The 16616-nt window shown below is 41.6% G+C and overlaps 1 protein-coding gene across 2 annotated transcripts in view; it reads left to right on the top strand.

Annotated features, from left to right (window-relative positions):
- The window catches only part of THSD7A (thrombospondin type 1 domain containing 7A), a 686730-nt gene that overhangs the window by 439962 nt on the left and 230152 nt on the right, over positions 1-16616 (top strand). For both annotated transcript variants that reach the window (XM_019508490.1, XM_019508491.1), the window contains one exon: positions 14509-14757. In XM_019508490.1, the coding sequence (XP_019364035.1) occupies positions 14509-14757 (249 nt within the window). The remainder of the gene's footprint in view (positions 1-14508; positions 14758-16616) is intronic.

Raw genomic sequence — 16616 nt, 5'->3', positions numbered from 1 at the left:
GCACATAGACAACAATGTAAACAACCACATGTGGACATCTAGTGGCCAGGAAAGAACAAAGTATCTCCCCTGGAGACTAGGGAGCCCAGTAAGTTTTCAAAGTTTTTTGATAGAAAATGGCATCAGCAGGTAAAATAGGCTGTTGGAACATTATAAACTTTATTGCCAGCTACACAGCTTAGGCCCTAATTGCCAACTAAACATTATTTTGCACTGGAATGAAGAAAAGACTCATTAGTGGTCAGCTAGCAAATAAGAAAAGTTCAAATGGAAAATTATGCTGTGATTCTGACTGAAAAAGCTCTAAAACACTGTGCTATTGCAGGAAAGAGTGCTATGGCTTTTTCCTGTGTATCATAAAATTAGTGAAGTCCCAGTCAGGAACCTGTTCAATAGTCTTGTAAATCGGAGTTTACTTAGAGACGTAATCTCTCTCTCAAAAGATTTCTGGCTATTTTGAAGATGAGACTAATTGGGATTTAAACCAGACTAGATGCTTTAGTTCTATTACATATATTGAGTGTAAATACAATATTTCTCCTCCCTGATCCTTGGAGGGCTTGATTTTAGTGAAATTTTCAAATAACTTTGATTCATTTGTTACATCATAGAAGGCTCTTTGACATTGGCCATTTTAATCCTTCCTCTAGGCTTTTTTTCAGGAGGCTATTGTAAAAACTGTAACACAGAAACTCTTACCTTTCCTGGCTCTGTCTTGTCTATAGTAGAAACAACTTTCATTTCATTGGCTAATGACTGACTCTTGATAATGAACAAAAGTTGTATATCACAGCCCTAATTAAACTACTTCTGCTGGAGATTCACCAGGGTTCTGTTTGGATCTCAGCACAGGAGCTGAGTGATTTTGGCCTGATTGCCTCTGGGCATGTTTTTGGTATACAGATCTTCCATCTAACCTGCTTTATGAGAGCTGGGACTCTGAAGCTCAATTTCTTTTCACCACTCTTAAGTATGCTTTAAAATTTGGAGCAAGTCCTTCTGGGGCTGCAGGAACTCCCCAAGATTCCATTCCTCCAAGTCAGGCTTCTCTTCTGAATCGTGCAATCACACACTCGTCTTTCGCGGACTGCTTCTTTTAATATTGGTTGATCCTACAGACAAAAAGGTTCTTATCACTCTAGAAGCCCTCTTTTTGGTTCTCTTGCATTCCTTTGCTGAGATTTGAAATGCTATCTCCTGATTTCTTTGTTCCCCTTCCAGAAAAATAATTCGTTGCTCCAGCCTTCCCCTCTGAAGATAAATTTAGCCACTTTTATTCCCCTAGCAAGATGGGGTCTGGGGTGGCCATGGCACGATGTAGGGCCACCCAAATCATGCCTGTACTCCCGTCCTCTATATAAGCCCCTATTTATCTTACCTACTGTGCCTTGATGTTTCTTGTATTTATTGGAAAGCTGCCTCTGAGTCCCTCACTAGTGCTTTACCTAACCTGACTCATCTCTTGTGATTGCTGGGCCCTCTCCTCACTAGCCAAAACCATGCAGTTCTCCACAGGTGCTTCTTGCACCCTGATGGACCTACAGGTGCCTACCTAGCACTGAGCCAGTGATCACCACCTATGGCCTGAATGGTGGTAGCCTTAGGGCTCTTAGATGTGTCTTCCTTACTTGTGGTCTCTTAGTTGTGCCACCTCCATAGCCATGCCCATGCCTCGCAGATTTCACTCGGTTACTGTTCATCTACCTGTATAGGCTTTGGCCTTCTTAGCCTTAACCTACAGGTGACTTTAACTGTTGACTGGTAGCCTAGGCCCACTGGCTCTGGCCTGGCCCAGGCCACCTGCATAACCCACTCCAGACTCAGGCTCTGGCCCTTTCAGTCCCTGGCCACTTCACACTCCCTCTAGGCTCAGGCCCTGGCATTTTTGGCCTCAGCCTTGCCTGTGCCTTGTGCCCCTGCCCCTGGTAGGGCTCTATAGCATGCCCCTCAGGCACCCCTGTGGCCTCCCTTCTACCCCTCTACAGCCACACTTGGTCCAGTATAAACTAGAACAAAAATTCAAGCAAAGTTTTAACTCACAGTGACTCCTCTAGGTCATCCTACCATTGCCAGGCCACCCTTGGGAGTATCCTCCATTCCCTACCAGCCTGAGCTGGTGGGAGCTCTTGTCTCTGCGAAGTTCAGGGCTGCACTGCCCTGTGCCTCAGGGACCCAGGTTTATATCCCATGTGCTCCTCCCCTTCTGGCTGTTTTCATCAGCTACCTTAATGGGCAGCTTACTGTGCCTAGGCTGCAGTTGTTCCCTTGCTACCTTTCCTCCTCCAGCTAACCCCTGTGTAACAGCCTGGGACTCTTTTTGCTGCTCTTTCTTAAAGAAAACAGGAGCCCTTACACAGGGCATCAAACATGCATCCCACGAGCTGGATCCAGCCTACCAAGCCATTCCCTTTAGCCTGTGGGGCTTGTGATAGGCCAGGGAATTCAGGAGTGGGACCTAATACAGAATCTGGAGGTATGGGGTCCTCTTGGGCCTAGCCATCAGCAACAGAGGAGCCAAGAAGGACTGTTCTAGCACAGCTCTTAGCCAACCGCCACTTGTCCACCACTGTTTTCCCCACTGTCACTTGGCCCAATTCAGGTTCAGCCAGCAAGGAGCCCCCATGGTCTGGATCTAACTGTGCAGATGGCTGAATCCAAATTTACTAAGACATTCAGTGGCATAGCAAATTTTATAAAACCATTGAGAATCCAGACAGACTGCTGAACTGCCACAACTGTTTTGGTATGGTGGACCATGAGGAATTGCTCAACAGAGGTACAGACTGGATAGCAGGGTTGGGAGAAGGATCTTTGACTGACTCCATTTTTATCTCTCTGAAAAAATCTAGCAACTAACTTGGATGCTTTCTCTTGGACTTCCAGGGAAGATTAAAAAAAAAAAAAGTAGTGAACATTGGAGGGAAAAAATTGAACTTGTCATGTCCTTGGGTTCTATATCAACATATCAAACTGGGTGTCATTGTGAACAGCTTATGAAACATGCTTCTCTAGTTCTAGAAAGCAAACAAGATATTACAGCACTTACGGAACAAGATGGGTAAAATATATAATTTTATACATACATTTTTCTGTAAATCAATATTAGAAATACTATATGTGTAGTACTGATCCACCACTGCAGATTCAGAGATACTGACAAATGCATGAAGAGTTTGAAAATAGAGATTCTTTACTTTGAATAAGTGGTATTAGAAGGGAGTATTTAAAATATTTATAAAAACAATGGAGGAATTGAGAAGGTGTGTCTTGCAATGCAAGAATGAGGAATCATTCACTTAACCAAAAAATTGTGAATTCAGGCTGGTAAAAGGAAATATTTTTTCACCCAATATATTGTTAAACTCACTGCCACAGGATGTCAATGAGGACACGAAAGGGATAACAGTAGCTAGAGTTTATACTAGTTAATGGGAAAAACAGTTCAGGGGGTGAACAGAAATTTCTTGTTGCAGATTGCAAACCAACTGTCAGCTATAAGGAATAAGACAATTATACCACATCTATTTGTTTTTGGAGTCTTGCATCTTCCTCTGAATTATTAGGGCCTTCTCCAAAATGACAGTTACTATGTTCCTGTGTGGCACTGTATCCTTGGCATTTTGGCATTAAAAATAAATAGTTTAATATCATCAGTTGCAACAACTATTCATTTAGATCATGGTTACTCAACCTCCAGCCTATGGGCCAGAAGAGGCCCACAGAGTCATGGCACCTGGCCCGTAGGACTCCCCACAGGTTGGGAAATTTGGCAGCAGGGGAGCAGTGGCAATACTGCCACCATCCCCTGCTTCCAAATTCCTTGCCACAGGGCCGGGCCAGGGCCAACCCGGGCCATATTCTCTTGCCCCCTCTGCAGGGTTGGGTTGGAGCTGGGCCATGTTCCCTTCCTCCTCTACATATGGCCAGTCCGGGCTGGATCATGTCCCCTCCAACCCTAGTGGGGCCAGGTTGGGGTTGGGTCATGCCCCCTCCTCCCTGCAGGGCTGGGTCGGAGTTAAGCCATGGAGCCATGCGGCCTGATGGGGCCCTGCTGCAACTGCTCTGAATGCCAGATCAGGCCTGCAAACTGACCAGGCAATGATCGGGCCTGCAAACCGACCGGGCAATGCCCATCAGACCCACCCAAAAAGGCTGGGCACCACTGTTTTGGATAATCCTAAAATGTGAATTGCAAAACATGACAAATAACTAAAAGTGAATAGAACAGTCCTTCTTTTTCCATCTTAATGTAACCTATAATAGTTATAGTGAAGAGTAGGATTTTGCGTTATATACTCTAGTGGCACAGAAAAAAACCTGTCTGGATTTAGGCAGTTCTAGGGTATTTTTATCTTTTCCCTGGCCTGGGCTGTTACAGGGACTGGAATCACTGCTAGCAATGTAAATAGCCCTGGGCCAATGTAAGATTTTGTAATTTCCTTACAATTTTTGCACTGAAAGAATCCTCCCCGAAGTCAGATAATTGGCCTTCAGAGGTGTTTTAATGTCATATAAGAGTAGAGGATATTTCCACAGGAACAGAGACCTAACTAGCAAATTTTGCACCCTGGACAGAAATGCTGGAGAGTGGGGTAGGGAGACAGTTACCAAATGTCTGTAAATTTACAGATGTCCAAAAAAACCTAAAGAAGCTTATCCCTAAAGTGTGTAAAACTTAGAAATGAAAGTTTGATTGAATATCTGTCATCAAAATAAGGATGGATGCAAATACTGATGGAGCAGAGCTTGGTGCCCTGCAGGGAGCTCTCCATCAGGGCTTTGTTGCCCTCTCTAGCCTCAGCCCCCATCCCAGCCATTTGCTGCCACTATATCCTGTGTCAGCCTTTGCCTACCTGCAATGGTTGCTCACCTTGAAGGTAGGAAAAGCAACTCAGCCCAAGCCAGTCTGAGGCACTGGGTGGGACAGGGAGAGGGGCAGTACATCTGAGACAGAGCTGCAGATCTAGGAAAAGGGAAAAGCAGTGGGGGGTGGGGTGTATGCTGAGATGGGGGAAATGGGGCCAGCAGTGGTAAGGTTGGAAGTGGGTTGAAGTGGGTGTAGGGTCAGGATGATTTAAAACAAATTGTTGCAGTCAAGACTGAGGCTATTAAAATTTGGGTTTATTTAATGTTTAATGGTTAAGGTTTTCTTGAGGGTCTTGTGTTTGTTCCCTTTCCTCCTGTAAAAAAATCTGCATTAGTTGAACATTGTTTATGAATGGGGAAGTATGTTCACGTTAGAATACCCAGTTAAAAGTGTTTATCCTACATTTCTGGGTGGTGGCTGAAGCTAGATTTAGAAAGCTGGTGTGAAACCGCTGAATTTGAACCTAGCCTTTGTTATTGCCATCCAGGGCCTGGCATAGGGTTTATGTAAAACATCAGCAAAACAGTTTGGTTTTCAAACCAGTAAGGCATTCTATGAAATGGAGGTCACCAACACTACGTTTTGCTTCTGAGTGTGTGTTAGGTGTGCTCTAACAAAACCTATCAAACTGTGATCTTTGGGGACTTAAGTGGAAGAACACCTGTTTTTTATAATGCCAACTGGGTTTATGCCTGAGGAAGGAAACATCTGGTGATTTAAAGTCTGAACCTAAGGCACTTAGGGAATTTAATCACCACCAGGTTGAGCAGGGCTTTTCCATACATATTTTTATGGTGGCACAAAACCCAGCCAGACAGATGTCCATTCCCCTTTTCACCCCCAAAATGCACAAAATTGTGGCTGCAAAAATTTGTAATAACAGTTTGTGCTGCCTAATTACAGTGAATACCCATTTATTTATGGCACAAGACTGTGGGCAGTCCAAGGCTCCCTGTACTCTTCAGCTGCCCTGAGCAGGCACCCCAAGGACTTTAGGGGCCTGATCCTGCCTGACAATGTCTTTGGGCACCTGACACCAGCCTGTAGTCCCTGTCTGCAGGTGCAGAGCAGGAAGCTCCATGGGCGTCTCCTGCCAGTGTTTGCAGATAAGCACCCCAGGAATTCCCTTGCAGGCAAGGAGCAGGAAAGAAGTGGGTTCCCCCATTCACAGATGTGTGGCACAGCAGCATGAAATGCATGCTGGGAGTCCCTTGCAAGGGATTTCCTGGGCTGTGCATTCCCCACTGTGGACTGCAAGCACAGAAAGGGGTGGTCCCTTCTCCGCATTTGCAGATACACATCCTGGGAACTCCTGTAGAGGATTTCTGTGGCATGTATATCACACTGCTGAACCCCAACTCAGGGTGTGCTTCTGCAAGCAAGGGAACTTCCTCCATTCTTGCAGGCTGCAATGTTAAACACTGTTTGCAGATACTTTCCTCGCTTGCAGATGTGTGCCCCAATTCAGGGCATGGCATCTGGGGCTGTTTTTCTCCAGGATTGGATCCCTGAAGCCCCAGGAGTGGTAAGGGCCTGACCCTGTGGGATTACAGCCCTGGACAACATCTATAGATGCCAGTGAAGTGAATCAGCTGTGCTTGGGTGCATTCTGGCACAGTTGTTCCCACTCCAAAGACAATGTTGAGGTTATACCCACATTTTTTAACTTAAATGTGTAAATTACACCTAAGTCCCTCAACAGGTGCTCAACAGGGACAGATTCAAAAATAATCTAAGGTTTCATTGCTTTTGTATCTCGTAAGTGCCAAATGTCTATGTCGGCAGAAATCTCCCTGTTGAATTCTAGCCATGCTATTCTTTTCAGAACAATGCAACAATCTGTATGTAATCAAAAGGGAAATCAGCTAGAGGAAAAATAAATGTAACTGACCTGGAAGGCCAAGGAAATATATGTACTGAATGGAAATAGTGAGCAATAGGTGAGAAAACACCAAACAAGAAAAATGAGAATGCTGAAAATAGCTAATAAAGGAGGGCAAAGTAAAATGTAGAGTAAACACTTACCAAGAAGATGTTTTGATTTCATTTTTCTTGGTACCTTACTATATTGTATCAGTAGGGAAAGCAAGTTTTAATTCTTTTCTGGTTCTGGTGAATAAACTGACTTTATTGTGAGTGATGTGTGTGCCCCACTGTGAAATCGCATATTGGAGTTGCAAACCCCATGTCATAGCTTTCTTGTATTTGAACATGAAGAGCAGTCAATGTAATGGGAACAGCCCCAGATGAATTTTTTTGATCTGCAGAACTGTCTCTCCTAAAATGTTAAAGGTTAAAGGCATCTTTCTACTAATGTTAGTCCTTAAATTGGCCAGATGTACTAATTTAACTTCCAGCTTGCCAAAGAGAATCCTAAAGTTGTAATCAGTTCTCTAGCACTTAGGTGAACTGCCCAGTTAGCTTGTAAACCTGCGTAGCATTTCTTCCTCCCCTATACCTTACTGATACTGGTCACAATACAGCATGACAAAACCCTCAACAATCTTAATTGTACATTAATTTTAAAATACCAATAGTTCATTGATTAAAATGAGTCACAGCAGCTTACTCATTGAGAAAACATGCTCATTATTATTAGAATATTGATGAATCAGTGAATTGTTCTATCAATCAGGACATACTCCTTGTAGCTAGTTTGTATAAACTGTTATTGGAAATAGTAAAATAGTTAAAAATTAAAAAAAGACAAGATTGGCAATAATTACTGCCTTAGTTGGGCCAAGATAAGGAGTGCAGCTCTTCATAATAGTTGAATGTATTATACAGTTTTTTAAATCATATGAATACTATACTAAGGGCCTTTCTATCCATGCAGCTTAAGGCACAATGGGATCACACACGCATGGCACGAGGTGCGATTGCGGGATTGTACATTAGATCCCATCACCACTTATTGCTGGTGCAGGGGAAGCCTGATCCTGGGCTCAGCTGAGGGGCTCCCATCTATGGGGGTGTCCCACGTACCCCTGTGGCTGAGGGATACAGCTGCTGAGATCTCCCAGCCACAGAGTATGTGTGGCTAGGGCTGGCAGATCATGACAGCTGTGAACTCCCAAGGGCTGCAAGGAACCCATGATCCTGGAAGACCAGATCAGCTATGATCTCCTAGCCCAAGGGTCTCCATGCCCACCTGAGGCTGGGAGAGCACAGCTGCACCCTGTGGCTGCTGAGATCCTGCTGGGTCCTGGTCCTGGGAGCAATGCTGCTGCAGCTGAGAGTCCCCTCAGTTGCAGGACTCCCAGGCCCAGCTAAGCCTGGGGCACCCCTGTGGCTGAGTACCCTGGCAGCTAATGGGGCTCCCAGACGCAGGGGAGACCCTGCTACCCTGCAAATTAAAGCTTAATAGCAACCAGCTGTAAGGTTAGTACACATTTTCAAAATATAACTTTGGAGCTTCTTATGGAGTGATATGCACTTTACACACGTAACTGGTCTCAAGGTAATTGCGCAAATAACTAGTTAATTACACGGTACCTGTAACCTGTAGAGAGGGCCTAAATACCTTGTTTAAGTCATGATTTCTCTCTGGCAGGCATGCCAAACTTCCTACAATATTTGCTCCATTTAGCATAGCAACAAGGCAGTGTGATGCTATGGCAGTAAATAATATCTTTTCCAATGACCTACCTGCAGAAACCAACCTTAAAAGACTGCTGAGGGATTTGATTGCTGTTTTAAAAGTGCTTTGCTATCCTAAGAGCAGGCTGCGTACAGACAAATAACTACATTATTAATCTATTGCTGTAAGAGTAAAAATTAAACATGGAACCTGAGCTGAGACCACTGATCATCCATCTCCAAAATGGGGAGACCAGTAGTTATAGACTTTTTCCCCTCTTTGAAATAAAAGTGCCTGGTAAATTAATGTGTCTAATGCACTTTTAATTTCAGGAATATGTTCATAGCTGGCTCGTTAGCAATAGGATCCAATTAGGCAGTAGGAAACTGTGAAAATGGAAGGAAAATGCTGTTGGCCTCTTTTGTACTGTACTATCTGTTCTATGCACTTTTCTACCTTTTTTACATATTCAAAACTCTTAAAAATAGTTTTATATATTTCAGAATAAATATGTGTATATAATAAGGCTATTTTAACAGTGTTTTTGTCCATATGCAGGTAAACATTTTTAATTCTCCTAAACTAGAGGTGGGCAATTTTTTGAATTTCTAAAACTCCAGATGGCTTGGAGACTGGGGAATGGCAGAGCTGGGGGCCAAAGGGCCCAGAGTACAAGAGGGCAGTGATCCCAAAGAGGGGCTAAGCCTGAGTCCAAAAGACTTGGGACCGGAGAGGGCAGCAAGCCCAAAGAGTGGGAATGGGGGTGGGTGAGGCAGGCCTTGGGAGGGATAGGCTTGGAGATAGAGGTCACGGGCCCAGCACCTGAGAGGGGCAAGGTAGGCCCTGGAAGGGAAAGGAGCCAAAGGCCCAGCACCCAAGAGGGTTGGAGACAGGGGCCCAGCCCTGAACCCAGGTCCAATACCATGGGCCTGAACTAAAAGGCCCAGCAAGAGAAAAAGGGACCAAGGCTGATAAGGCTAAGATCCCTACAAGGGAGAATGATGATACAGTGACATCTGGAAGGCATGGCTAGGGTGTAAGGGGCGGTTCAGAGCAATGCAATTAGTTCTTAAGGCTGCAGTGCCCTGGAGGCACAGACGAACTGAAAGGGTCCATTTTTACTTAATGGCAAATTTAGACCAGTGGGGTCTGGGAGGGACCTGTTGGTGACTTGAATGGACTAGGGCTTACTCTAAGGCTGGTGGGCAGCTTCCTTCCCTAATCTTTAATAAGAACAAGGTGTGTCAGGTGAGTAATCAAGGGAGGGCTACTTTAGAGATTGAGCCAGGCAGGACGAGCCATATGGCCACCAGGGGGTGTGATTGGCTGCCACTGGGAGCTTAGACCTGTTACACTGGCACTGAGACTTATAGGTCTTGAAATCCAATGTCTTTTCTTTCTGCTTACAAAATGAAAGAAAAGTCTTGATAGTGGCAATTTGCAATTAGGCCTAACAGTTTGCTTTCTAGTTTGCTTAAAGAAGAGCAAATATTGAAGCAAGACACAGCCATTAATGTGCTTTTATCCTACTCCTTTTAGTATTTGTAACAAGCTGTGGCACTTCACAAAAAGTAAAGGTTAATAAGACAGTAAAAAGATTGTGTGTCAGTAATTTAGCAGTTATTTGTCAATACTTAGATGAAATTGCAAATATTGAAGGGTGTTAGCATGCAGGCACCCTAGAGAAATGGGTTACCAAGTCAGTTTGCTTCTAGTTCGTTAATCTAGTTAAACAGTGTTAACAGCTCACAGTATTAGTAGCCAGCAATATAAACCTCTCAGGCGTATATTTTAGCCTACTTTGAGGATAATTGCATTGTGACCAAGAGAAATAAACGTCTGATCTGTTTAACAGCTGTTAAAAGATTGATCCCTACTATATTCTTTTTTAAGTATTTGCTTGTGATTTGGGCCCATTATAGCTGCTGCTTCTGTTTCCTGAGAATAGTAATGTAATAATAAATAATGGGAATGGTAACTTGATAGAATAGTGGGTGAGCCATCTTCAGTTCTGCTTTCACCCTTTAGTCACGGAGGGTCAAGCCCAGATCTGAAAATAATTGTATTTGTATCGATCTTGGTTGATCTAGTAATGGATAAGGTTAAAATGGCATTCTAATTTTGTTAGCTCTATCAGCAGCTTTTTCATATAATGAACCATGAGACATAGTTGACTTACCCATGGGATCTTGTGCAAATGGACAAAGATGTTCTTCAGTGGATTCAGAACTTTCTGTGAAATAGGTCTTAGTGTTTTATTTTATACAGAACTGAAAATGCAGCTTCAGTAAAATTTAAATTTTCTGGTGGAAAATTTAACTGTTGTTTTTTAAAATTTTCTTTCGGAAAAAAAATGAAATACATAGTATTGGGTCTACTTGTATTTAAATCGGAATCATTTTCATGAATGATCGCACTAAATCATGTTGTTGAACTAACCTGAAATGCTTGGGTTAATAAAATATTAAACTGGAATCTCTATCAGCACCTTGTCTGAGAAGAATTCTGATTCAGGACTTTTCTTCCCTATTAGTAAGATCTGCAGAAAACTACGTCTATCCCACAGTGCAGATTTACTTCTGACCTAGTGCAATGGTGCCTCCAAGAAGTTGTATGACTGTTGATGGATCATAGAAAAGATAGCCTATCCTATAGAAAAGAATATAGACATCCAGTTATTGAACCAGTTTCATGAGCTAGTGTGTCATAATGGGAAATTCAAATTGATGTTTTAGGTCATTTCAACAAAGTGAAATGAATTTGTTCAATTTTGGGCATGTCTAAATGTTTTGTTCCAGTTTGGAACAAAAGTTGAAATGCTGGAATTTGCCATACAATGGAAATTCTAAATTTTGTTCAGTTCTAATTTTTAGCCTGTGTTTATATCAGTTGTAGCCTTAAAAACATTGTGCAATAATGCATTGTATTTCTTTCTTTCTCTCTTGTTCTTATTAAAGTATGGGGTTTCACAGATAACAATTTGTGCTGTTCTAGTACTAGATGTCAAAGCTGAATTGCACTGTAAAAGTGATGCTCATCCAGTGGCAAAGTCTGCTGACTAGAATCATTTTTCTTGTTTTCATATATAAATCAGTTACTGTCCTGCTTGAAATGGTAAATTCATGGTTTCTGGCCCTGATTACATCACCTGTAATGCTACTATAACACTGCAAAGGATATGAGGGCTGTAGAAGGCCAACATCCAGATAGGGTAAAATTTCACAGCCTTAAGTGCTATATAGGACTACTATAAATAGGACGATGCATAAATCCTGTGTACAAGTAGGCCATGGACAAGATGGCAGCCTCATAGGGCATATCAAAGCCTATAATACTCCCAATTACTATAGGAGCAGGAGAATGAAGAAAGAGTTTGTCAAGAAGGAAAGTCTTGGCTGTTCTAATTTACACCAGATCTCACAGAATCCCAAACCAATAAGGATGTAAAAGTGATTTGAAATCACCTTTCAACTCATCTGCTGCCAAGAGGGTACAACACATATTATCAGTGTTGTCTTTATTTGGCTCTGTCATTTTAATAGGTCATATCTTGCTATTGATTCCCACCAAAATTGCCATATCTTTCATTCCATGTAAGGCTGAGACACAAATATTACTTGGAGTAAATTATTTTTTCTTACAGTATGGGTAAAAATGTGATTTATATATACATTTATTCTTTATGTATATAGTTTCTGTTCTCATATCATTTACAAGTACCATTCAGATCAGTAGATGACTCAGAAAGATAATAGTATCAGCACCTTCCATCAAAAAGGATTCATAAACACTGTACGTAAAAGAATTCACATGGAACACAGTTCTTGTTCACATTCATTAGCAGGTTCAGAATTAATATGTATGCTCCTGATGTTATAAAAATAGGATTTACAGTATTACGCCATATAATCCTTATAGTCTAATAAGAAATTCTTTGAAGGTGCATAAAAACTATATGGAATGACTGTAAAATAATGTAATATTTATGAACAGTTTTTTTCTAATTCCCTACTAGTTTGGTTTTTGGACTGAAGAAAGAGGGGGTGTGTGAGTGTGCGCGCACGTGCGTGTGTTTCACCCCTAATATAACTGTCATAAATGAGATAATACAACCAACAATGATTTAAGAGTTGACTTATATCATGGTTTCATAGTTGGTAGAGTTTGAAGGGACCTAAGCAGATCATCAAGTCTGACCCCCCTGCCATGGGTAGGAAAGGATGCTGGGGTCAAACAACCCCGGCTAGGTGATTATCTAGCCTCCTGTTGAAGACCCCCAGGGTAGAAGCGAGCACCACTTCCCTTGGAAGTTGGTTCCAGCTCCTAGCCCCCCTGACTGTGAAGTAGTGCCTCCTGATATCTAGCCTGAATCTACTCTCAGTCAACTTACGGCTGGTGTGCTCAGGGGGAACAGGGACTCTCCCTTTGCCTGCTGGTCTCCCTTGGCAAGTTTATAGATGGCCACCAGATCCCCTCTCAGCCTTCTCATGTGGAGGCTGAACAAGTTCAGGTCTTGTAGCCTCTCCTTGTAGGGCCTGCCCTACTGCCCCCTGACCATATGAGTGGCCCTCCTCTGGACCCTCTCCATGCTGTCCACATCCCCCCTGAAGTGTGGTGCCCAGAACTGGATGCAGTACTCCAACTGTGGCCTGACCAATGTCGCACAGAGGGGGAGGATCACCTCCTTGGACCTGCTCGTGATGCATCTACGGACGCATGACAAGTTGCGGTTAGCCTTTCTGACTGCTTCCCCACATTGGCAGCCCATGTTCATCTTGGAATCAATAGTGACTCCAAGATCCTTTTCTGCCTCTGTGCTGACAAGAAGGGAGTTCCCCAGCCTGTAGGTATGCTGCTGGTTCTTCCTCCCCAGGTGCAGCACCTTGCACTTGTCAGTATTGAAACCCATCCTAGTCTCATCCACCCACCTCTGTAACCTGTCCAGATCTGTTTGTAGCCTGTCCCTCTCTTCTAGCATGCCCACTTCTCCCCATATCTTAGTGTCATCCAATGACTTGATAGTGTTTGATTGAGCTATATGCAGTGGTAGGTAAACTAGTTATAACTATCTCAAAATGCAGCTGTCTGTACTAGAATTAACATGATATACATGTTTATATATTGTAATTTCGGTTGAAGAATTAACCTTCTGAGCTGTTTAATTTATTTTTACTGTATATTTTTTCTTATTGCAAATCAACCTGAAAAGCAAAAAAGCAAAAAAACCCTATTTAACTTATATATTTTTAAAAATGTATAGGCACTTAGGTACATATGTCTTATTAAAAGTTTATCTAATGCAGGAAGCCAGTTACATTTGGAATGGAAAAATGGCTTCAAAAGGAAAGAAATGTAAGTGTACAGTTATATTCCATGTCATGGTGTAGATTACAGTATTATAGGAAGAGTATCTCCAGGGACCATTACCACTTCCCTTTTCATGACCTTATGGATCATGTAACATTTCTGTGGAAATGCACCAATTGCTTAAATGGAAAAGTTATATTGGGAAAGGATTTAATGTATTTGTAATATTTTATAGCAAATTATCATCTCAAAATGAGGAGGTGCCAGAGCTCCTTGACTATTCAGTAATCTTCATGCCACGTTGTGAGCTTCTCTGTTGTTGATAACACACTTTGCATTCTTTTTTCCCCCAAGAAAAACTAACCAAATAAACACAGAACTAAAAAAACCCTGATGCATTTCCCCTTATAGCATATGCTGTTTTCTCTTTCACATCAGTTCTCATCTGTAACTGAAAATATACAATTAAGATATGACCCAGTACAGCCTTAAACAATAGCTGCTGTTTTTATTTGTGGTATTGTGTAATTGGCCATATAAAGCGGCTCTTAGTCAACTCTTACTTAACCAATTAAATCAAATATAGTTTTGTCTGAGTAAGGTGATAAGAAGAACTTGCAGCATAAGTCATAACAAGCTGCATGCAGAAATAATTATTTATTAGGTGCATTTAGGGTAGTGTATGATGTAGTGATTATCCTGTTCATAAGTGCTTGTGAATACATGTGCTGAAAATCTTAATGCTTTCTTACAGGTTTTGCCAACAAGACAAGTTGCCAATTACTTTCCAGTCCTGTGTGATCACTAAGGACTGCCAGGTGTCAGAGTGGTCCGACTGGAGCCCATGTTCCAAAACCTGTTTTGATATGACATCCCCAAAAGGAAATCGTACAAGAACACGGACAATTAAGCAGTTTCCTATTGGCAGTGAAGGTGAATGCCCAGAACTAGAAGAAACCGAGCAATGTGTTTCTCAAGGAGATGGTGTGGCACCGTGTGTTACGTAAGTGTTAATTCACTCCTGCTGTTCCCATCCTAATGAAATGAACAGTTTACCTCGAATGGGTGAATACATTCATAATGACTGTTTTGATATTATGAGTAATTTCAAAGGACATTTGTTTTTACATATATGTGTATAGTATGATCACTAAAAAGTGGCATTTGTATGAAGTTTCTTTTTTAGTGTGAATAGAGAGAAATAATTTCTAAGTGGGTAAATGGTATTTTTTTAAAGGAGAGGATGTATACATACAGACACACTTAGGTGCATTCCTTTGGACCAGCTTTAAGGACATGTTATTAGTTTTATTGATTATTTAATTGGTGATTTTTCCCCCCCTACCTTATTGGTGTTTGACATCTTGGATGCATAAGCACATACAAGGCGTTGCAGGAAGTAAAGAGTGGATGTGTATTCCATGAAAAGCCAAAATTCCATTTTGATTTCATTGGGAATTAGGCTTTTTCAACAAATGCAGATATGGGCCCTAAATAAACAGGAGAAAAGACTCAAAAAGTAGTAAATAAATTAACCCTGTTTAGAGTCTAGGAGGAATGGCACTTTAAATTCAGGAGCTTGCTTTAATCATCATCATCTAATTGTGAAGTTCCTTTCCTCTATCTGATTAAAAAGAAGTGTTGGGGAAATGGCATTTGATGATACAAATTTTGTGGCTCTGTGTTTGATTGTGGAACATCATTTTCCTTGAAGAGGAGAAATATCATCATCTTCTATCTTCAGCAGCATTGGGAAATGGTTCCCTTGATATCTCCTTAAATTCGTTATTGAGCAGAGAATCCTGTGTCATTTATGTCACTTCATAAGCCTGATTGGGCTTTAACTTGGAGTCACAGATCTTTTTTCCTGTGCACTCATTGATTAGAAAATTCACATCTTCTCATCATTCATCAGTACCCAGCAGGGAAGCTCAAGTGCTGCAGAAAAGGCATTTAAAAACTCACTGAAATATTTAATGAAAAAACATACAATTATAGTTTTGCCTTGATATGCAAGAGAAACTTTCATGCTTCTTAGCAAAGGGGAATTGGAGGCTTTTCCTTTTTTTTCTTTAAAAAAAAAGAAATAAATGCTATGAGTCACAAGCCCAAAGGTTAGTTTATTTGTATATCCAATTTCATTTCTTCCTATGGATTTTTTCCCTTCCCTCTGGTAAAATAATTAAGCCTATAATACGTGTCACTTATTGAAAAGTAAACCTAAAAGTAACCTTTACAAAAGCAAAGTACAATATTTTCTCATGTGCAACATATACTTTCCCCCAAAAAATCAGCCCCGCAAAATTGGGGTACGTGTTTTGAGTAGGGAAGCTGATTTTATGTCCAGGGTAGAAGTACTCTGCTTTGATTATTACTCTGCAGTGCAACAGCATTACAGTTCAGGCAGTTGAGGGAGTCAGTTGACTTAAAAGCCCATTGTTCTTCATTCTACAGGTGTTAATAATCATCTGTTCTTTTTAATGTTCTTGATGTTCCACTAATCAAGATAACCTTTCTTAAGATAATTTTGTTATCTGCTAGCTGTTCCTGTTAACTTAAACAGGAAAAGGAGGGTGAGTCAGCTGAAGATTAGGCTCTGTCACAGCCATAACTCTGGAAAAAAAATTTTTTTTTTCTTTCTGTCTTTCAAAAACAAGGTGTGTATTATATTCTGGGGCATGTTTTATGCAAGAAAGTATGGTACTTTGCTTTTGAAAAGGTTATTTTTAGGAGGACTTTTAAAAGATGTGATGCAAGAATGTATCATGTTGGAAAAATACTTCAATCTGCACAGAATACCAAACTGAATGCATAGCTGTGTATCCTAGATTTTGGGGGGGGGGGGGGGGGCACCATTTTTTA

The sequence above is a fragment of the Gavialis gangeticus genome, unplaced genomic scaffold (assembly GCF_001723915.1).
Source record: "Gavialis gangeticus isolate Ggan-Ray unplaced genomic scaffold, GavGan_comp1, whole genome shotgun sequence".
NCBI classification, from domain to species: Eukaryota; Metazoa; Chordata; order Crocodylia; family Gavialidae; genus Gavialis; species Gavialis gangeticus.
This window is presented reverse-complemented; position numbering and strand designations above follow the sequence as displayed.